Source organism: Poecile atricapillus, chromosome 1 (assembly GCF_030490865.1).
Source record: "Poecile atricapillus isolate bPoeAtr1 chromosome 1, bPoeAtr1.hap1, whole genome shotgun sequence".
NCBI classification, from domain to species: Eukaryota; Metazoa; Chordata; class Aves; order Passeriformes; family Paridae; genus Poecile; species Poecile atricapillus.
In genome coordinates this window covers 131398103-131422454 of record NC_081249.1, presented here as the reverse complement: position 1 = coordinate 131422454, position 24352 = coordinate 131398103, and the positions used below count along the sequence as shown (strand labels likewise).

The window sequence follows — 24352 nt, the reverse complement described above, 5'->3', positions numbered from 1 at the left end:
AGTTCATTTTGCAGATGCTATTGTCATGGCCTATAGGTCAGCTTGCAAATATTTCCCCAGAGATCAAGCTCAAAGAACATCAACTCTTTGGCTGCTTTTTCAAGTCCTTCAAGTATGGACTTGCATAAAGCAGATGCAGCCAGAGTTGACCTTCTTGGGATGGTTGTAATTTACTACTCCAAGTAAGAATTGTTTTCTAACATAACCTTTCTATGAAAACAGTTAATTTACGATGGTTTCCTGCCTTCTTTCATTTTTTTTCTCTTTTTTTTTTTTTTTTTCATTCCATCTAGATTATATCCAGATTAAAAAGGCATGTATAATCTTACTCCTAGTAAAACTACTCTTTACCTGCATTAGGATTGAAATAGTCCAAAATTGTGTTAGAAAGGGCTAAGGACAAACTTTTTCTTAGCTGTAGTGAATAAGTACCTTTGGGAAAGTAAGATGGAAGGAGATCCTATGGATTCAAATATGTCTGTTGCATGCTGTGAGTAGAGCAGCTGAATCAAAAATTGAAACTTTTGCATAAATAAGAATTTGTTTTTGTCACTAGCTTCCTAATTGCCCATATAGTAGTAACATATTTTTATAACATTATCTTAAAGGATAGAACAATTGTTACGTGCTACATTTGACTTTTCTCAAATTATCTAGCTCTTTGTCTCAAATACTTCAGTGTTGACTTACTATGTTTGCAACTTAATGCAGTTTCTAAATAAATACCTCCTCTCTCAAAATATGGTATCTTTGATATGTTTGTGGTTCAAGGCTTCTGGCAACAATGGACAGAGCCTAATCAGCCATTCATCCCCCTCAATTGGTCCTACCTGCAGGTCACTCTGTAAAACTGCTCTTCCCTTTTGCGGTAAAAAGCTGACTGCAGCCTCCTGTAAATGCAGAACACCTGTGGCATGGTGCTTAACTTAGAAGAGTGTTAAAACAGTTTTGCAGCTCACATTTGCCACAAACCTGTCTTCTTTTATGTGCATGCATGTTAGTATACAAATTGCCAAATTGGTGTCAGTTGTAAAGTAATGGCATTGGAAGCATCATAAATTACCAGGGTGATCCTCAGAAGACACTGCTGTATGTGAATGAGTGTTTTGCTCTCGGGGTAATGTATGTCTTCATCTGGCCCAGTAGTCAGCATATTGCCCTGTGTTGATGGATATAGTCAGCTTGAAACTACACTACATTTCACTGCACAATAAACATGGCTGTCAACACCATATAAAGCAAAATCAATTTATCCTGTATGGTCAGTGCATTTTAAATGAAATTAATGTACTGTGGACCTGGTGGCAAAAAGGTAGTATATTAGTTATGCATCCTCTATTTTAGGGCCCCTTTTTCATGCAAATGTGTTTCTTATATAGAATTTTTTAAAAGGTATGCCTATATAATGCTTTCACTCTGAATTAGGAAAATTGATTTTTCCACAACTAAAAACTTGTGCCTGCATTCAGTAAAACTGCAGTGTTTTGTTTTACTTACTATCTTATATTATTTTGCAAATAAATTCATGTTGGTAGCTATAATAGTTTATAAAAAAAATGAGGTTTATTGCTGTACTAACTTGTTGTCAAGGATCTTGCCTTTTCAAGGTATTAAATTATATGACCAGTTTGATGAGGTCTAAGACTGTCACTCTTCCACTCTAATACTTTTTGCCTTTTTTGTAGCTAAGGTATAACTCTAGAACCATATATAAAAACATCATCACAATTGCAGAAGTTTATTCCAGTAAAGACATGCCTTGGTAATCGGTTTCCCCCATAGTAATTAGTTCTACACCTCATCTCTGTGATCTCTAAACCCTCATGGGGCTCTGTTGATTGTGGTCAAGAAATAGGGCTGGATGCATTCAAAAATACAGTTAGGGTTGGCATGTAAAAGCTGAATTGATGGCAGATAAAGACAGGGCACTGGGGTACACTAAAGCACAGCAGGCATGGAGCTGGAGTGCTTGTCTCCCACTCTGGAGGCTCCAGTGTGCAGTGCCTGTACCTGTTGGAGGGGGACAATTTTATTACATATATGTGGTGCAAATGCTCCAGAGCACATCTAAAATTCAATCAAAGCAGATGCAACTTTGAAATGTTCAGCTCCAAATATAATCTGATCCATAGAAATGACAGCATGTACCTGGTGCACTGTATAATTTATTTTCTGAAAATGTCTGGCATGTGCTTCCCTACTCAAGCAACAAAGTCATTGTCAACGGCTTGTGTCAACAGGCCTACAATAGTTTGGATTCTCAAATATAACTTTTATGTGAGTTTTGTTGAGCATTCAGAGAATGTATTTTATTGTAAAGGCCCAAATGGAAACTTCATCAAGTCTTCATGTCTTAATTGGAGAAATACCAGTGCAATTTGTTTCTTCAGTTTAATGGTGGGTCATCTCAGATGGGCAAGCCTGGCCAGTTACACTGAGACCACTGGTTGGCTCTCTCTCACATAGATCTGGTGGCAGAGAGAGAGAGAGCAAAAGAGGCTAAAATAAGCACAGTACTGAAAGCACTTTCCTAATCCACATAATAATGTTTTGCATCCATCTTGTTTCCTCCTGCCCTGACGTTACAGGGAGTAAAGCAGTGAATGGCTCTGCCGCTAAACTACAGCAGTATTATTGTTGGCCAACAGGAGGGGCCACGGTGGCTGAAGCCCGGGTCTACCGGGACTCGCGGGGCCGTGCCAGCAGTGAGCCCCACATCAAGCGGCCGATGAACGCCTTCATGGTCTGGGCCAAGGATGAGCGCCGGAAAATCCTCCAGGCCTTCCCCGACATGCACAACTCCAACATCAGCAAAATCCTAGGTAAGTGTGAGGCAACGGGCAACAAGCTGTGTTGGCAGGTTTAGGTTAGATATTTGTAAAAAAATTCTTTGCTGTGAGGGTGCCAAGGCTCTGGCACAGGATGCCTGAGAAGCTGTTGATATCCCATCTCTGGAAGTGTTCAAGGCCATGTTTTATGGTGCTCTGAGCAACCTGGTCTAGTGAAAGGTGTCTCTGCCCATAGCAGTGGGGTTGAAACTGTATGATCTCTATGGTCCCTTCCAACTCAAACCATTCTACAGTTCTATGAACTTCTAATTTTAGGACATAATTTTTTGGGGGGAGATGCTCACCGAAACTGGAATTACTGAAAGTTATACAAATGAAAATTCATGGCTTGTTTTCATTTTCATTCCTTTTCTTTTCCCTTTCAGCCCCTTCCCTAATACTTTTTATTCTCAACAGCAGTCACAACATGCTTTAAAACTCAGTATTGTTGAAAAGGAATGTTTTGTGAAATCTCATGCAAAAGTGTGTCCCAATAAAGTCCCAGTATTTGCAAGATCTCATTAGAATGCATCTGAACTACAAATCACCTGAATGCAAAATGGGACTTGCTAGAGTAAATACCGGGATAAACTTAAAAAAAGTACAAAATCAAAATCAGAGGTTTATGTCAAACAGTGCAATGTCAAAGAAAGAAATCTGGCACAGTTCGAAAGACCTGTACATGCAAACCTCACATCCAAAATGATGTTTGGTTCAAAACATTGCAATGTTCAAAAAGCTAACCACTAGAAGCATGCAATTAAAATATTGCTTAGTTAAAAGACATTATAGTTAATATTTAATTTGTATAGATTGGGACAATCAGGGAATATTCCAAGGGTTTTATTTTGCCACTGTGCAAATAAATGGACTAATTTTTGAGAAATTTTGATTTGTTTTTTAAGACCTCTCCAGAGAATTAGAAACATACGTGAGAATGAGTGGTGAAATGTTAAAACCTAGATTTGCTTTTTGAGTCTTTGAAGTGAAAGACAGATTCCAAAAGTCGCTCATAATAAATAAAAAATCAAGTTTCCTCTGTAATCATTTTATTGTAAACTCTGGATTCAAATACATTCTTAGCAAAGTTTGTTGCATGTTAGTTCTATCAGAGGCAAGAATACATAGAAATAAATGTTACTTTGTCCTAAAGCTTCCAAAATCTTTCTTAGTAGTTCTCATATTTTTGTCTACTGTATAAGTAAGTTATATGAATAGCCTTTCAGTTTTGTATAAAACCTTCACTGTTTCAGTGTTGGCAGCTGTAGGGAATCTATATTATTTGTGTGCATTCTGTGAAAAAACCTATTAGGAGCATAGTAACTGTATTCATTAAAATGTAAACTTCCAGTATAAATATTTCAGAAGTGCCAGCAATTGAGTGTTTGTTAACCATAGAATTAACCTGTCAGTATCTGCTCTGCCACAAATAAGTCTATGTCCATATAATATCTGTGCAACTTTTCCAGGACAATGAGAAAAGAGACTGAAATATTAGAACTGACACAGACTATTGCTGTCTACGGATAATATTTATATAACTTTTCCATTTGTTGATGTATGAAAAATGTTGGTAAAAAAATAGCTTCCACCCACGTTTACCGCAGCTGTAATAGTTTTATTAAAGACACCAAAAAGTTATTTTCTGCATTTCTTATTCCTGTCTCTATTCAAGTGTTTAGATAGCTCCTTACAAACAATACAAGAGATCTGAATACTTTTGCCTCTTCCTGTGTACACTGTGTTAATTTTTTAACTTTTTTTGGCAGAGCTTTCAATGAGCGTTTACAGTACCTGAAGTGGTGTATATAGTTACAGTGTGCTTTCTGTTTTACTTTTTATCTTTCCAATGTGAGTTTGTGAAATGTAACTTTCTTGATTTAGTTCTGTCTGCTTATTACACCTGGCCAGAAAATAATATGCATAATAGAATTTTAAATAGGTGTCAGTATTATGCCAAGCTTATATCAGAAGTTCAGTAAATTTAAGACATGCAGACAGTAAGGGATTATTCATAATTTTGCTGAATCTATAAGGTTTGATACTTTTTTCCTGCTACATAGCAAGTTATTAATATCTATTAGCAGGAGTGTATAAACCAAATTCTCATAAAAATATCAAAGTAGCCTCTGTCCCTAGGCAATGTGTTAGGCTTTTTACAGTGAAAGTATGGCTACAGACTTTCCTTTACCATCATACTGTGTGTGGTATTACAGAGATATAGAATTACTCACAGATTAATGCTCTCTTATTGTAAAAAGTTAAGTAGTCTGTTTTGCACCATGAGGCTGAGATTTTGAGACTTAACTATTGATTTTAAGTGCACCCTGTTTAATAGAGATTTACATATGCTTTGTCTGCAGCAGTATCTGAAAGTCAGGGTTCTTTTAATGTTTTAAGGAGTCTCAGGTTGTGCAAGCCAATGTATGTGCAGAATGATGGAAATTTAAATCAGTTTATTAAACTAACTTAATTAAGATTTATTATGGTGAGAAGGCACGTTGAATTGTGTATGTGTAAAACTAAACTTGCTTTACTTGAACACTCACTAATATTTTGTGTCCATAGGATCTCGCTGGAAGTCCATGTCAAATCAAGAGAAACAACCTTATTATGAAGAGCAGGCACGACTAAGTAAAATCCATCTAGAAAAGTATCCTAATTACAAATACAAGCCTCGACCAAAACGTACCTGCATTGTGGATGGGAAGAAACTGCGTATTGGTGAATATAAGCAACTGATGAGGTCTCGAAGACAGGAGATGAGGCAGTTTTTTACCGTAGGGTGAGTACAATTGTTGTAATTGTTTTCCAAGACAGAGCACGCTGTTTGAAACGAAATAGACTTATCTGTTTAAGTCATTGACTTATGTCATTTAGAAGGAAAGGATTTGAACTGGTAAGACCTTATTAAAAGCATAAGATAGAATATGGAGCTATCAGCTTGCCACTGAATGCTGATTATGAGACTGACTGTGGAATTCTTTAAAGTCAAAAGAAGTTGTTTCCCATTAGCCTGAAAGATTTGAATCATGTCTTTTGTGAGATTTTAGTAAGCTAATCCATTCTGTGTTAGTAATGACTCCAGCATCATTTCCTAAATTAAGAAAAGAACAAAGAGAAAAACACTAAGGATTATTCCTGTGTAGACTACGGAGTCAGGAGAGGGGGAAAAGGGAGAGGAGTAATAACAGTTGCATGAGGAGCACACATGAATGAATGATACCATGGTATGAAGTGACTAGGAATTTTATTATATATAGAAGTGCGTAAAGAAATATTTTTTAAAAAATAGGTTTTAGAAAGAGTCTTTCAAGTAGTGCATAGATAGACTGGGTAGATTTATAACTCAAAATATATGGCCCAAAAATATTCTGACACATTGTGTGTGTTTTTAGCAGTATTTCCTCTAGTGCCCAGCAGAGAAAGCAGTGCTATGAAACATCTAGAGGCTAAAGATAACAAAAATCCAGTGAAACAACTGCACCATAACTGATTTCTATCTCCTGTTGGGTTTTTTTTGGGGTTTTTTTTGGTTTTTTTGTTCTTATGAATTAATCTGTGATGCTCAGTGCTCTAACACAATGTTTCTGGTGATTTACAAAGAGTCTAAAAACTGTCTCCAGTGCCAGCCTTTCCAAATTCACAATGTTCTGCTTATTTTTCTAATCACAATAGTCTCCTTTTGTTGGGTACTTCACTACCAGATAATTGACCTTGACGTTGATTATGTGCCCTCATTTTTGGCTTGGGATGCAGAACTCCTGTTGCAGTCAATTATTTTGTGGTACAGCCTGCAACAATGTGGGCTCTTTCTTCAATCAGTAAATAGTGGGGGTTTTGATATCTTGAAATAGCCTTCCAGTCTATAGTTATGACATTGTTTTTTATTTTCAGTCTAAGGGAAATTGTTTACTAATAGTGTTCCATCAAAATTGCACATAGAACTCTAACTAGAAATCTGAATTTATACAGTACATCACAAATTATATTCAGATTGAGGGAATGAAATTCTAGTTTAAGTCTTCCAAAGCATATTGAGACACCAAATCACATCTAGACAAGAAATGCAAAAGAAATGCCAAAACAGAAGTCTGAACAATTTCAGAATTGTTTGCTAATTCAAAACAGTATTAAGCAGTAGCGTTTTACACATTAAATGTGACGACTAAATGGGAGTGAATATGGAGGAAGGATTTAAGAAACTTCTAGAAGTGCCTACTGAAAGAGTGATATTTCTATTAAAAATATATATACTGAAAGCGATTCAAAACAAAACAGGTGAAACCTAAATGTAACATTTTTCTCATATATCCAACAGTGTGATCACGAAGACCATGAGAATGTCACCATTTTTTGAAAGGATTGTTTCTAATTCCTATTTATTCCTAATTCTATTTCACCATGTTCTATCCATGCTGAAGGAGTTTAAAGTAAACTACCTCTGTGCAGTTATATGATGATGCAATGGACTTTACCAAAACCAATTACTTTTAGTTGTGCAAGTGATGGAAAAGGAGTATGAAGTCTAATGGCTGCATTCAATAAAGATGAAATGAGATCCATGCTGCTGTTTAATGTGAATATAGATTATTGTCCTGAGGAATCATAGATTGGGATTTTAAAAAATTATTTTGTATTTCCCTGTGACTTCCCACTGTTGTCCCAAATTCCCCTTTTCTCCTAAAGAATAATTTAAAACAAGCTTATTGGAAGACACCAAGTAAAATTAGTGAAAAAGCCAGACTAGACCATCTTTTTTGAACTGAAACATTAAACATGGAATCATTTGTCTCAGCAGAATAGTTTACTAAGTAATGAAAAGCAAAATTTCTTCCAAATCAGATTATAACTGAAATACAGTAATTGAGCCCATCAGCTTCTTAAACTTACTCCTCTCTGTGTTTAACATAAATATCACATAAAGCATCAGCTGGAAGTTTTCCTAACTGACCTCACACCCCCATTATTTTTCCACTGTTTTGATGGAACAACATAAATCGTCCTTCAGAACTGTAGATGTGAGATTTGAGATGCTGTTTCCTTTTCAGAGTGAAATAAGAGACAAATGTGGTTTTTCGGATTGAATATGCTCTGTGTTTACAGTAAATATTTCAGTGGAAGATAGAGAACAAAAATACAAAATAGACTCCAATGAAATGTTCCAAGTGCTTCATACTGCTTGAAGTACTGCTGGGTTTTTTTTTTTGCTTTTTTTTTTTTTTTTTTTAAGAACAAACCAATTAAGTTGGAAATGGGTATGCCAAAATGGCAACAAAGTATCATCACAGAATGAAAAGATAAGCAGATGTGTGAAGAGTCAGATACGCATTCAAAACAGTTGGCTAAAGAAAATAGTAAAAAGCAAGAAAATTTTTTTTTTCATAATTCTGTTTGCTTTTTTTTAATACCAAATGTACATTTATGTTTTAGGCAACCTAGTAAAGGCTAGCTCCTGTCAGACTTCCTTAGGTGAGCCACTGACTAATATAGTATGATTCTGCCATGGGTACAACCCCCTCACCACAAACATGGAGTTAACATGGCTCAAACTTTTTTAGTGCAAAAGGCTCATACTGCCCACTTCAGTGAGCTGCATTCTTTGATAAACTTTGGTAAGATGCATAAAGGGAGCTTCAAGAATCTCTATAAAGTAACTAGCCAGAATTTAAAATAAAATAGAGAAATAAGCTAATGAATGGCCAGGTTCTGTTCTGATTTTTAAAGCAAAACCTCCAAAGAATTGAATAAAAATGAAAACTCCTTGGAATGATTTGAGCAAGAAATTAATGTTTTCAGATAATTGTTATATATCTGATAGACCAAAATCTGGGAACTGCCAAATACTTTAAAGAACAGAGTGGAACTTACAGTGTGCATAGACCTTCTGTTGCATCCCTACATGAATGAATTTTGTTCCAAATGAGGCAGATAATATACAGAAATAATTCATGCTTAATGCAGAATATGTTAAAAAATTGCTGTTGTCAATCTAGGGATTCAAGCTGAATCTGAAGCCAGCTATGTCTTTAAAATAATTGGGTTATTTTTAATAGTGAAATTATTAATGGATCTTGTGAAGGATACCTTCAGCATAACTTAATCCCAAACAAGCTTCAAGTGATTTACAGTTTATCCTCAATAGTAGTTTTTTGTAATTCACAAATAAATTTGAGCTAACAAATGGATCATATATAAACCATAAATTCAGATATTTTGAGTCTGTCTTTTGTTGCCTTGTCTTACAAAGATAATTCATTGCTCAGTCATTTTTACAGTCTAATACACTCTAAATAAAAGTATATACTATATACATTTCTCTGCAAAATTATGTAAGCAGTAACTTTTTTCTGTGCTTTACCAGGGTAAAATGTTTAGAATAAAGCCTTTATAGTGTTTATAACTACTGTACACGTAGTCAGAATGCTGCTAGGCTATGTTTTTGAATAAGTCTGTAATATTATACTCCTGTAGCTTGAACTTAAAGCAAGCACACAATGGGTGCTTTTGTGAGATTTACTGTTATTTCATTCCTTATGGGAATGTAAGTTTCAGGGGTGTGTAACATATGAGCGTTTTCCTTAATGCAATCAATTTTTGCTTCAGACATTTAAAGAGCTGTCATAAAATGGTTGTGAAGGGATCAGAAAACAATGGTCATTTGCCAATTGAAATGTTTGGCTGGTTTGGCAAAATTCAAAAGAGGAACACACTCCAGAAAAACACTAAGAATATTAATGCCACAACTGTGTGAGCAGGTCAGTTTATCTAAGAATTTTCATGTTACTTTTATATTTTTATATTAACTTAAAAATTTTAGGCCAAATCTTTGGCCCCAGAGTAGACAGATGTTATCAATGCTGGCAGAGCAGAGGAGAGTGACCCCTAGTAATTTTCCACATAAGGATTTCTTTGTTAAAGAGGAGATGGTGGGGACAGGAGTGGTTTTAAGCCAGGGTATGTAGAGATGTGCCACCATTCCTCATGGATCTGAGGAGCTCGGGAGATTAATGTTGCTTTCTGGAAATCTTAACAGGCAGAAAACTTCCATATGCAACTGAGCTGAATTGTAACCTGTAGCTTGCAGGTAAAGTATGTTTTTATCTCTCTCCTCTAAGCTTCTGTAGTTGGTAAAACTCTAGCTAGAGGCAATGATTAAATGTGTGGAATTTAATGTAATAAAACATTCTACAGTCAATGTAGTCACCATTAATCTAAATGCCTTTAAGATCTACAAATATAAGAAAACATAATGGCCAGAGTTGTAGGTTAGAAACTCTGACTCTTCCTTTCAGGAAGAGTAGTGGGAATTTAAACAAGTGTTCTGTTTTCCTCCCGCCAAGAACTTAATTACTGAGGAAATGTAACACTCATCTCTAGTAACATATGCTATCCACATAGTTTGTGATATTTTAAAATAAGGTTTTCTGGGATATAAGGTAGCAACTAGAGAAGAATTTACAGCGACAACCTGATCAGTTTTAAATAATAACAGGCATTAAATCAGAGGTAGGTGTCCAGTTACTTGGGGTGTCTAGATGCCCATGTTTAAGTGCTAGCAAATTTTTTGCTAGCAAATGGGTAGCAATTTGAGAGCCTTTCTAATTAGGTGGTACAGTTACCACGTGTTTACAGTTCCACAGTGAGATATAGGTAATTTAAAGTTATTTCCCAGCCAGCAGCAGGCATGCACAGCATGTCTGATTTTTGTTTAACATGTGAAAAAGGACTGCATTTATGAATGACAAATTCAGTAAGCCTTTAACTTTCCTGTTATACCAGTCAAGTTCTTTGACAATAAGATTAATTCAGTAGCTTGTCATGCATTTGTCTGATGCGCTCCCAAGTAAAAAGCACCTCTTTAAACTTGGCTTCTTTATGCTCAGATGACCTTCATTTATACTTTGAAATGGGTGCTACTTGGACAAGTGTACTCAGTCCCACAGAAATGTGGATGTGGAAAAGGGTTCTGCTGACTTGAAAAGCATTAGAAAGAATACCAGGATTTCTCTGTCCTTTAGGCCTTAACACTGATAACAATCACTTCATCAACATACCTCACAGCATTGTCTTAAGCAGACCAGATTTTTAAATTGTTCTTGCTGCTTGTAAAAAGGCAATTGGCTTCTGAAAAATACAAACTTTTTGGGAAGGGGAGCTGTAGAGGTGGATATTAGTGTTCTGATACTTAACGTCATCTGTAATACAGCAGCAGCTTTGGCTCCACCATTCTTTGAGTAGGTTCTACGACTTCTGTTATGGAAGTTGTGAGAACTTCTCTCTAAGCATCATTTGGCATTGATATTATGATGTTCTTTGATAAATGACTGGTGATGTTTTGTTTTTTGAATTTATTTATTCTATGAAATACCAGTGAAAGATTATTAGATGGGCAGATTAGAAAGAATTAAGTGTCTATGGCCTGCTGACAACTACATAGATTTTTTCTGTTGACCACGTGTGGGTTTCTTTTTCCTCTGTTTTGTGGAAACATTCATTAATGTGAACATTTTCTGTGTCTAAAAGTTGTGGAGGAGATATGTGTGGATTTTTAGCAGTAATAGTTTATACTCCTGAAAACATGCAATCCTAAACCCGAAATGTTCCCATGTGAGGTAGGTGTTCAATTTTATGGATAAAGTATTGAAAGATGTTTGCAGAAAATCACTTGCAAGCAAATACACTGGCTGAAAATTGTTTTCACAGAACATTTATCAGACCATTTAAAAAGTGAAAATTTAGTGAAAAATCCCAAGCTGTTTGTAAATCATCTGCAAATCATCATTTGCAAACAGGAGTATAATGACTGTGTCAAACGAATTACTGCGTTTTTGCTCACTGCTAGCCAGGTGTATGAGACTTACACAACAGATGTTTGAATTTCTCAAGCTGGGCAGAGGCTGTAAGAGTCAAGCTAGCAGCATCAGCCATGGCAGGACTACAAACTATTTTAGTGGTGTGTTACACAGGGTGTTCGTGATTTCACTTTATCACTACCCAAACTTGAAGGACTGCAGCTTCCCTGTAACTCTCTAGTGTGGTATTTATCAAAATCAGAGTTTGATCAATGAACAATAAAGACTTGACATTTGTAAATAAGCTTAATATATATATATATGTAATAAGCTTAATATTATTTTTGTATTGATTTAGCCAACGATTAGGAAATTGTGAGACTGGTTTATGAAATCTCCTTTTGAATTTATTACAGAATGACACAATGGTCAAGAAGTTGCAGATTCCTTAGCCTATTCAAACATACCTGACAATGTTTCTCCTGCTAAAATTCTATAATTCACTGTTACTGGGTCAATATTGCTCTGAAGAAGGTTGGGAATACATTGAGATGTATGATTCTTTAAATAGACTATGCAAATAGGCATGTATAGTCAATAACTAGTCAATACAGGGCAGATTTGTTCTTTTTATCAGGGACTTTGCTTCAAAACTTGGCTTCTTACACATAAAATCCTGAAAAGGAAATGGCATTCTGATGATAAATCCAAATAAAAATTAAAAGCCAGCAATCAAATGTCAAAAGAATGTCTGAGTGACATAGGAGTCTACATAGAACTTACAAAGTAAACTAGATACTTACAGTTGCCTGCCTTTTTAGGTAATCTTGAGGTCCTCTTATTAAGAGAAGCTCTTGCCATGAGTTTAGAGAGTTTAGATTTTGGATACAACGTGTCTACGGTAGCACGCAGGCATTGTATGGGTGCCTGAAGCCTTTTGACAGTCTCTGTCTAAGTGCTAATTTGTAGGGTGCTTTAAATAAGCACATACAATATATGGAAGGACCTCTGGTAGTGACTGAAAATTCTTCACTTCCCAGTCATCCTTTGGGGGAGATAATGAACCAATACTGTAAGGGACTATGAGCCCAGAGGAAGACATGGAGCCTTTATAGGAAAACACCTGATTTTCTTTCCTTTGGACTTGCAGAAGGTTTTCCGTCCTCTAAACACAGGCAATGACATTTCCTTCTTGTTTTTCCTTCCAGACAACAGCCTCAGATTCCAATCACCACAGGAACAGGAGTTGTCTACCCTGGTGCTATTACCATGGCAACCACCACGCCATCCCCTCAGATGCCATCGGATTGCTCCAGCACCTCTGCCAGCCCTGAGCCCAGCATCCCTGTCATCCAGAGCACTTATGGTATGAAGACGGACAGCGGAAGCCTTCCTGGAAATGAAATGATAAACGGAGAGGATGAAATAGAAATGTACGAGGACTATGAGGATGATCCCAAATCAGACTATAGTAGTGAAAACGAAGCCCATGAGGCAGTCAGTGCCAACTGAGGAGTGTTCACAGAATTAAAGTACTCAGACTTATTTGGGGTTTTTTGGGGTTTTTTTGAACAAAAGTTCTTAAAGAGCCTGCATGCATGTGTGGCTCCTACATTTACATCAGCAGAATGGTCTTAAATGTTTCTTATCGTGTGAGACAGATTGTTTCCCTAATTTTTCACGAACTTGGGTTTTTTTTTGTTTTGTTTTTGTTTTGTTTTTGAATTTAGATGAAGACATAAATATCAGACATCAGGACTTGAAAACTTATATGAATCAATAGCTGTCTTACAAGTCTTACCTTTTGTCTTTTTCTGTTTGGATGCTGATAAGGGTTTAAGTTACTGTTTTAGATGGGGGTTATACATTCTCACTCAGGTATGCTGTGCCAGCCTACAGGTTGTGAATGTGTTTTTATTCTGGATTATTTTAGAAAACAAAAACTGCAGATTTCATATTGTGAAATAGAACAAGTCCACAAGTGTGCACACCTGTGCATCATAGCTTGTCTTTAAAAGAAGTCTCTGAATTCCATTTTTTTTTCCATATGTATAGCTGAACTTCTGATGTGCCAAACTTTTCATAACTTTTGAATCTTAACATTTAAACAAAAAGTCTTAAAGGAGACACTGTAAAGTCTTAGACAATCCTTTGGCATCTTTAAAAAAAAGTTATATATAAAACCTAATTTTTTTCCATAATATGGTAAAGTACTCAGGAATCTGGAGACAAGATATTCTTAATTAGTGAACATGGTTGCCATAGTGCATGTGCCCAATTGCTTTTGCCTCTTGATGTGCCATTAGTGTGAAATTTTAAGAAAGCACAAAAGAGCGATCACCAGCTATGGACTGGCCTGTCTTAGCAGTGTGAGGCCACCTCTGATTACATTCTCTACCCCTTTGCTTTTAACCCTTGCATTCAGTCTTAACACATTTTCTCTTAAATAATTTATTCATTCCAGAATGTCAAGGGTCCAAATACTTAATATTTATTTTTAAAAGTACAGTTGGTGGCATTACACTTACAATTCCTTATTGATATTTTAAAGCGCCTCTTTGTTCCCCTTCCCTAAATCACACAAGTATATGAAAATAAAAGTGCACCTGCTACTAAAATGAACATGACCTTTATGAATGAGAAATTCACTTGTTCCTCTAGCACTGTATGTTCAAGGAGCACTTGGAAACACTCTGCTATATGTATTGCAAAATAAAGTGAGTACTTTTATATGTACATAGAGTACAAATACCCCTAAAAATGTGTTTATAGTTTTAAACCTCTGCACTTAGCAAGGGCAGATGTAAAATCAAAACTGCATTTACAGGCCACCTGTATGCTGAATTTTTAGGGCCTGAGGAATCTGTGGCAAATTATGGCTCTGTACATCATGTTCCTATTGCCACCTGAAGGAACTATGGTACCTTAAGTATTTATGCAGTGATTTATTTGCGAGACTCCGAGTGGGGGAGGGAAGGCCATTCAAATATCTAATTGCAAAGGTGGAAAAATGGGTAATAACAATAAAAATATTTATTGTTTATTAGTCACGTGGGAATGTGACTTGTCAAGCGCTTTGGGATGTTTGGACGTAAGGTGCTATAGAAACCAAAATTTCTGTTTGTATTGCTTCTAGAAATAATGCAATTATTGGAGAAAATTCTGGGAAATATGCAAGAGAGGCATTCAAAGACTGTGAATTATTAGATTTCAAAGATGGAGGAGAAACTGCTTTTATTTTTTCCCCTCATACTCCACTGCTGCTCACAAATAGATCACTGTATATATATACAGTTCCAACAGGCCTGAGGAGTAACTGTGCTGAAACTCCTCAACTCCCTCAGCTTTTATTTGGAATTGGCTGTGTTCAGCCCACTGGTGATAAGTTCAGACTTGGGCTGAGAGGTACCAGTGGGCCTAGAGCAGCTCCACTGGAAGTCTGGGAGCATCTTCTCACAGAGCTGTGCAGGTTTTGCTTTGGACAAAAAAAGGAATCTGTGTTAGCCAGCTGTCCCTGTGCATTATGTTCTGCAGATGCTCCTGTGAACTGCAATGGCACGATGCTCTGTGGAGCAGCAGTTGCCTTCCTCACAGCCCCACTGATACCTGTTCAGTCAGAAACAGCCATTTTTGCAGCTGTAGGAATTGTGTTTCTATGTGAGAGAATGACCCCCCCTAGACAAAGAGGATTTTTCAATTTACAGGACAATTCATAAAGATAATGGCATAGAAACAAAATGGTCAGATTTCTCTGACCATTTTGTAATTTGGAACAAAAAAAGCTATATTTTTAATATTTATTTAATTGTGTTCTGAGTCCATGTCTAATAAGCAATAAACTGGTCTAGCCAAGTCTTTAAAGGCATATGCTGTGTCATTAGCTGGTGAGCGTCCTCTTTAGGCTAAGGTACTGATAGAAAGTGTTTTGTTGTTCTTAAGATAGCTTGGGAATTTGAACTGGTTTTAACACATTCAGCTCAGATTGCGGGGAGGACATCATTATTTCTTAAAAAAAAAAAAACAAACTATTTATTAATGTCTTACATAATTCTCCAGTTAGAAGTATCTCTCCCTCCCCCCATGTCACTTTCTTTTTGTCTTGCTCTCTTTTTTTTGGTTTTGTTGCATAGGTAGAATGCTGTATTGCTAGCATTGTATTTTATGTAATTATTTTTTTGCACAAAAGCAAACATTTAGATTAGTTGGTTTTGTTTTTTTTTTCTTAATTTTTATGACCATGCCAAAATAATATTCTGCAGGCTTGTGGAGAACAAAGGACTGTTCTTTAGGACTGAAACTTGATTTTGCTTGTAGTACAAAAAAAACACACACTCACAGATGTTGTTTCGTAAGTGTTATAAGCACTGGATATAAATGGTATTTTTTATCACTTCTGACTAATGTGAAACTGTTGTACGAAAACTACATGAACAAAAGTCATCTGTTTTGACTCGTGTGGGCCTGCCTCACAGTTGCCGGATTTGAGTCATTTTTATGTCTTGTTATTTCATTTATTTATGCAAAATACATGTATGTATGAACACTTTGTTTTAGCTCCAGTCCTGCCTCAATGCTGATGCTCTGGATGTTAAAGCCACATTCTTGAAAAATGACTGGCTGTTCAGGAATCACAAGCTGGTAAATATTGCATTTACTGGCTGTGGGAGTGTGAGGAACATATTTGAATCTGAATTGTGCCTATGAGCATGTTATTCTATTTATTAGCCAACATTGGCTCTAAAATGTCAGTAGGAATCAAGGAAGGACAATCATAAGGATGAAACCCAATATTTTTACTTTATTAATTGGAGCTCAAAACAAAGTTTTTGATGAATTTACCATCTCATTTTAGATTTTTTTAAAATTGTGTAAATATAACATAGGAAATAGAATTTTATTTTTTGTTCATGGATACTTAGTGAAGTATAAGTTATGTATTTACTTTTGTTCTATATCAGTGTATGTTGGTCCATATTAAATGCTGACAAGTCACTGTACCTCATGTAGATGCTGAATTTACACCCGCAGTGTGAGCGCAGTATTGTGGACCTGTAGCTGGGACAGCAAGATGCCTCACTTGTGCTCTGATTTTTAATAGCATATTCCACAAACAGGGAATACATTCTTCTATTTTAGAAAGTTGATACATGAAACATGCCAAATTTTGGCTACATTTGATGGGAAACACAGTCTTCTGAATCCAAGTAAAACCAATGAGATATTTTACTTAACCAGAATGGCATTTGGAAGTAAAAAGCATATCCCTGAAAGATTAAAATGACTGAAATGGCCCTTGCAAAGCAGGCAAGACTAAGTAATATCAAACCTTTATGTTGTACATTCATTTAATCATGTTATTGTTATATTAGGCTATAATACCAGAGAAATTGTTCACACAATATACAAAGAAGATTTATACAATTGCTTCTTAAGCTTTGTGTTTGAGGCCCCTTAGAAACTGACTGGAAAAATAGCTCCATTCAGGAGCACTAATATAGTAATACTATTTTCTCTGTGAACAGTTTATTTAATTAACAGATGCAATATATTTTCTTTTGGAGAATTATTGAATACTCATATTCAAGAGAAGAAAACTCCTCCAAACAGTCTGATTACAGACAGAATAGTTCACTTCTTATTTTATAAAAATGGAAGATAAAGGTCTCAATGGAAACCATGCTGCTTTGCAGGGTTTACATGCAGAAACAAGTCTGCAGAATTGGCCAAATTCTGGTCTGCCTGTATGTTTGGGCATTGCCATTTAGCTTGTGAAACCACAGGATCCTGAAGTGCTCCCAAATCAGCATACTTCAGGTGCAGAGTGAGGCAGGGGGAGGGAAAAGATGGGATGGCTCTGGGATGGACATGCAAACCCAACAGCAGCATTAGTCCCAATAAATACATGACCCTGCGCAAAGGGCACAGCAGCCAGCTGTGGGCAGCTCCTGCTTTGGATAAACACAACACAGCCCTGTCCCTGTGCCGTCTAATCTCTGGGCTGGCTTTCTGGATTTTGTTTTTCAGCCACATCAAAGGCATGGCATTTCAAAATCACCTCCCAGTGGAACATTCTACAAGATTTAGACCCTTACCTACCTGCTTAATACGAAGCAGATTAGTACTTCCACGGTGGTCATGAGGACCAGTGCAGTGTTGGTGTTAAGTGGGGTGAACTTTGCTGAGCCAGGGCCACAGTAAGAAAAACTGCACTGGAGATGCAGCCAGCAAGATGTATGATAGAGTTCTTCATGTTTTTATGAGAACTTAATAAATGGGCTTGGGCCCCTTGGTATTTTGCATGCTTTTATAAGACTCAACTTGGCACTTAAGCATGTTCTTTTAAAAGAATAATACTATATGACCTCATTTGATCTTTTACAAAACACCTTTTCTTTTAAAAAAACTAAGCTTTTTTTTTTCTTTTTGGTAAATCCCATTAAAATCTGTGATTTTTCTCAGATGAAGCTACATTTTTGATGTGTAGCAATGCCCTGCTACAGAAGGAAAAAAACAATGTATATACAAAACCATTTCATTTTAATCTGATGCCCTTTTTTAACTACCAGAATTGTTGGAAATGGTGACAAAGAAGTATTCTGAGATTTCACATGCTGGGTAAAAAGGGGTAGGGTGGGGTAAACTGGGTTAAAGGAAAACTTATCAAATTGGTATTTATGGCAATATGAAAGCTATAAAGCAACTTAGTGACATGGCTTGCTTTGTAATTTCCGCTTTCTAAAAACCACAAGTGAGGTCCTTGGTGCTCTTGGAGTATGGGGAATGTGCAAATATTTAACTGTTCGTATGCTGCACATTGCAGACCTGCTAATGTGCATTCTCCGTTTGTCTTCCTTTGTCATTTGTGTTTTGCTTTCCAGAAAGCAATGTTGTTTGTTTTTTTTCTTGTACCCTTCTTCAGCTGGTAGCAAACTAGAATGCTTAGCATTTATGTTCATTCATTATTGTATTTCACATGTAAAATTTTTTTTATTACATTAAGACAAGCTTATAAGCTGTTACTACATAACTTATCTTACTGTAACTCTTATTTCCTGACATTGTAATTTGTTTGTGATGTATATTGTGAGATTGTACTCTATGTTAATTTAATCGGCACAATTCACTGACATGCTGGACTGACATGCCTAGCTGCTGTTTCAAATTGTAAAGTTTGTGTAGAGCTGTTGGGACAACTGAGACTCTCTTGTCAAGGTACTATGCTTTGATTCCTATAGCAACACCGTGGGTACAGCTCTTACTGACGAGGGCTGCTTGTTAAACAGCCACTGGCTTCTTAATGGGCAGGTTTTCTTTGTAGAAATTCTATATACAGTGCAGGTACCTACCTGGGCCCATGGCCGGTAATTATTTGGGCGTTTAGAGGAAAAACTAGTGTCTATTGCTGCTTTGAATATGTTTTAAAGTCTGAAAATGTAAATAGTTTATCAAAAAAAAAAATCTTGTACAGTCCAGTGTAAAGTTTTTAAATGAACTTAAAGGTTGCCATCACATCTCACACTCTCCTCTTGATACAGTAAAAAGAAAAAAAAAGAAAGAAAAAGTTTGCTAAGGATATTGATTTAAGAAAAAAAATCTGTTCTCAGATTAAAAAAGAGAATAGTTATTCTTAGCTCTGCTTCATTGCATAAACAGATTTCTTGGATTTTGTTGTGCAGTATTGACGTGAGGTAAATTAAATATTAAATAATCTTTCAGTGGTACTTTTAAGAGTCTTCTCCTCCTCTGCCTCAGTTATTGATGGAAAAGACAAAATTGAAAGACACTGTCCATATACAGTATGTTCTGGTGTACGTTGGCACCTTACCTACATGTTTTGGGTGGGAGGGTTTTTTAAATTTTCTTTTTCTTTTTTTTTTTTTTTTTCTTTGCACAAGGTGCTTTCCTGATATGTTAAACATGTCATCTTTGGGTGATACAGTATATGCCATGATAGGGGTTTAGACCCCTCAGGGGAGTGTCTATAAGACTGCCTATTTATGCTCATTTACCTCAAGACTGTCCTCTCTACCCTTAATCTATTCACCATCACTCCATCTTTTGTACTGCTGTTGACACTTACAAATTAAAGATAAATTTTGTTTTATGAGATGTGTGTTTGACTTCTTCTATGCATTCCTTATTCCTTTGAATTTAGTATTAAAGACTGACCATGATGAGTTGATGGGAAAATGCAACTAGGCCTATTCATCTGGCCTCCTGTAAATTTGGTTGACTGAATTTTACAGCTCTAATGTTTTGCCCATGTCTTTCTAGTCTATGAAGGCATTTATCAGCCTCTGAAATCCATTAACACCATATGCTGTAAAAGACATGCATGATAACCAACCTAATTTGACAATACACACTGAATACTCTCAATTTTGTGTGCAGGAAGTGCTGTTGGTAGCAGCATAATCTCAGAAGGATTTTTAGTGAGTGGAAATGAGACAAAATAATTCTCATGTTTCTTCTTTCTTTGCCTTCCCCTTTTCTGCTACATATAACTTTAAACACTTAACTTTAAACAAGCTAGCCAAAGTTAAACAACAAAAAGCCTATAGTTGCCATATTGCCGTGTCTGTAAATGGCTGCCATTGGTGTATTGTGGTTGGTCTCTGACTTAGCAATTAGTCATGGTTCTTACAGGAAAATTATGAATTACATTGAAGTGTACTGTACTGAAGCAGAAATGTAACAGAGCCTTTTGCTTGTACATTACATCAGATTCCAGTGAAGTTTCAGTTGGTGCACAAACCACTCTGAAACATTCAACTAGGACTGACTCCTTTCTTCCTTGGAGAGAGCATCATACATGAACTTCCTAAAAATGATATTCTGGACTATGAATCTGTGTGGTGGAATACTTCCAAGTCAACAGTAATGAGGAGTCTGACCAAGGTGTTATAATGGATAAATGCATAAATATTGACTTGTATAGTTTAATCAAATTTATTTCCTCTGTTCCACCCACACACCTGTTGCTGTGTGATTTTTATCCATTTTCTTACTGGAATCTGCAGCTGTGAGTACTGATCAGTAACCTGGAACACACTGATGTTGGCAGCTGGGTTGTTACAGAAGCATAAGGAAAAGCAAACCGAGCAATGGCTACAAAAGCTCACTGTTTCCTGCACCGGTTGGACACAAACTACTCATGGGACAGCTCTAGGTGCCAATCTAAAAAAAATATGCACTAATTGCCATGCAGGACAGGGGGCTGTCTCCACGTGTACAGCGACCTTCTGGACAAGGCAGTGTAGAGGGGGCTAACTCATATAGCAAGAGAAACATATTTGTTTTTCCTGGTGCTGTGGAGAATAGCACCTGTGACCAACTTTCTGCCTTCCCTGTGCTGGTCTGGTCACCCTAAATGGTCATCTTAGCCTTCAGAAATTTGGCTTAGAACACAATGTGTTCACCAGGTCACTGCAAGGGAAAGGTAGCACTGAGTTGGATGAGTAATAAATAAGCTCCTAAAGTACCATGGTTATTCCAACCATCACAGGAGGGTTCTACTGCACTGGAAGCACCAAACAAGTGACAGAGCACAACTACTATGAGAACTGAGGTGCCCCTGCCACTTTGTTCCATTCTCGGGCTTTCAGATGTTTCTCTCTGGTTGAGCACAAACTCTGATCACCAGCTGCAGGTCACTTGGGAGCCCTCAGGATGGCTGCAGTTTGGGGTTTTCAAGATTCCAAGGTATAGCACAAGTCTGTCTCCCTGCTGGGATTTTCCAGTGGTGATTAACTGCTAGCACAGTAGCCCAATAGCAGCAGCCCATATGGATTAGGAGGAGGGAGAAAAGTAGTAGTTGATTTATATCTTTAATATATGGTTTATAATAGAAAATATGAACTCCAGGTTGTGTCTCTGAGCAGTTAATGACCAGCTGGGTTAAGGGCCATCAAATACTGCTATCGGTCACTGACTGTCAGGAAGTATCCTTCCTGTCATCTATTATTCCTTAATTGTATCAAGACCCACTACAGCGGAGGACTGTTAAATCTGTGGATTAATTGGAATCTGACCCTCAGTAAGTTCTAATAATATCAAGGCTGTGGCAGGTTAGCATTGGGCTCCTTGACATGACAGTCCATAACAAACTTTTTTCAGGGCTGTTCTGCTTTGTATTAATGCCTGCTGGATGACTGACACTGTAAACCATAATTGCCCTGTAGAAATCACTGTGGTCAGTTGTATTAAGAACTACTTAGGGACAATTTAATTTACTTTGGCACCACAAAGTTTAAAAGCTTCTCTGCTTGTATTAAATCTCTTGGACTTTTGGTTGCTCTTGTATTTTATCAGCAAAAGATGACTGGAAAAAAGGTTATTATTACAGCTTTAAATAATACTCTTCAAATAATCAGATTACAAAAGAAAAGCAAACTGATTATCTGGGTCTTTTTTTGCCACTCTTCTGGGCTATCAAGATGTGTGAAGAAACCAGGTAGGTATTTTAAGTTTCAAAAATGGGATGTGAGCTTAAAATTTGCAAACATGAAGGGTAACACCCCCTGACTCTTGCATTACTTCTATAACTTCTAGCTTTAATTCTATGAATAAGGTACCTCACACTTCAGGTGCATGACCAAGCTTTAAGTCAGACCACAGAGACTGTATTTCAAAATCAGAAAATAGAAATATTCTGCTATGAGCCAGAGCCATGCAGCAGAACCCTAGACTGCAAGACACTGCAATCACTAGGTAGTAAGTAATGTCTGTCTCTGTCACTAAGCCCACATAATGGCTAATATTTTCTCTCTAGCTACTGTATGTTCACAACTAATTAATCACAAATAGGTTACAAAATTGAAATCACAGAAACTGTTTTACTGGATTAGAATCCTAGTCCTCCTGGCCCAGTAGGTTTATGCTCAACAGTTGCAACAGGAGATAACAGCTTATGAGAGCATCTGAGCCTGGCCAACATCTGCATCTCATTCTCATGTTTCTCAGCACTTATGGTAATTGTGCTGGGGTATGAATGTGTGCAACCCTTTCCTAGTCAGGAACGCGGGCTGGTATTTTGGTGGATGAAATCACTGAGGGCAAATTAACAGTTAAGTTTGCATTCCAATGAACAGCTTTGATAAGGAGTTTTGCAACAGCCCTATTTGTTTTTTTTTAATGGAAGAAAACCAGGGAAAATCACAGTCAGTTTATATTCAACTGAATTGCAAAGTCCCTTGTATGATCCAAAATACTCAGGATGATAAACTTCTCTCAATTTTTGCAGGATCTGGTTAAAACTTAACAGACTTAATTGAGAAAATCTGGAGATCATAGATTTTAATGATCAAATTACTCAATCACAATGAAATAACTTTTATTCAAACATCAGGAAATCCACACTTGATTGAAGACTTAGTTAATTCCACTAGAATCACTGCAGCTGCTGGAAAACCAAAAGCTAAGTGGTGGAGAAGGAAAAAGAAATCCTCCCAGATCCACCTACCCACCCAAGAAGAAATGCAAGTCTTTTTCTGTGTGTTGAGAGATCATGTAAGGAAAAGGGATTTTGGAAAAACCTTTAGGTACAAGACACCTATTTTGTGGAGTGTTACTGTAGAAACTAGAAAGTTCTTCTGGTTTTGAGAACTACAATATGGGTTGAAAGAAAAAAAGTGAGGAACAGTCAGTTTATATGATCTTATTTGTATCAGATTCTTCTGTGAACAGAATCTGCAGAGCCTCCCTAACACTCCTGTGACTTTATATAACACCAGCTACAGGAGGGAAGTACTACATATCCCAGCAGCTTTAGACTATTTTAAGGAAAAAAAAGGTCTAATTTCAAGAAAAATGAGTAAGTATGAATATGCACATAACATTATTGTGCTGAGCTGCAACAATCTGTGCTAAGAATGGCACCACTTCCCTCATTCTGTGTATACTAGTGTGAATGTGTAGTAGTTCCTAAAAGATTAATGGCTCTTTTATTCTATGATAGATGATTTAATGTTTATTTGCTGTACTTACAGTTCATCAGTTATTTAAGGTGGTCTTCTAAAATTGCAAAATTATGAGGAAATTTATATTAATCTTAGAAATCACCAGCTGCTCCCACCCCTCTGTGGGGAAGAATGCTAAGTTGATCATTATGCCCAGTTCTTCATCCAGCCCATGGCAGCAGGGCTGAGGGCAGGGGCTGCTGGCATCCCTCAGATGCTGGGACAGGGCTGCCACCCCTCCAGACCCTCAGTGCCTCTGGGGACTCCCTACCCACTGCTATTCCTTTTGTCCTCCCAGGGACAACAGCAACAGCAGAGGAACAAAGGGCAAATACAGCATTCCTTCCCCTCATGGGCCTCCAGTCCCTCCAAAAGGATTATTTTTGGGTTCATTGTGACCTGAGGGGAAGCAGGGAGTGTTTACAGCATTTATTGCATCACATCTGCTGAGGATGCTGGCCCTGGGTGGCCAGAGCTGTGGGCAGCTCCCTGGGAGAGGCTGCAGAGGGATTGTATCACTGGGAAGGGATGTGAGGAGAACAGAGCAAACACTGTGACTCCCAGGGTGATGCAGGAAGCAAAAGTGCCTTCAAAAAGACCTCAGGATGGCGACAGGAAAACATAGCTTTTCTTCCTCCTGTAATTCAGTAAAAAGTTATGCACAGTCAGAGAAAATTTGATGATTGAACTTACCACTTCAAATTCTGACTAGGCCTCCATTTTTTCCTATTTCAGCCTTTGCTGCTGAGGAATTTGTTTCGAATGTACCTGT

At 37.0% G+C, this 24352-nt stretch overlaps 1 protein-coding gene across 15 annotated transcripts in view; it reads left to right on the top strand.

The window, feature by feature from the left end:
* SOX6 (SRY-box transcription factor 6) overlaps positions 1-19727 on the top strand; it is a 366339-nt gene extending 346612 nt beyond the window's left edge. For 11 of the 15 annotated variants that reach the window (XM_058851096.1, XM_058851086.1, XM_058851105.1 and 8 more), the window contains 3 exons: positions 2589-2822; positions 5397-5613; positions 12832-19727. In XM_058851096.1, coding sequence (XP_058707079.1) covers positions 2589-2822; positions 5397-5613; positions 12832-13135 — 755 coding nt within the window. In that variant the 3' untranslated portion in view covers positions 13136-19727. Of the gene's footprint in view, positions 1-2588; positions 2823-5396; positions 5614-9864; positions 9916-12831 lie in introns of all 15 variants that reach the window. The other 4 variants (XM_058851176.1, XM_058851149.1, XM_058851060.1 and 1 more) reach the window with 2 other exon arrangements.
* Positions 19728-24352: the final 4625 nt, after the last annotated feature.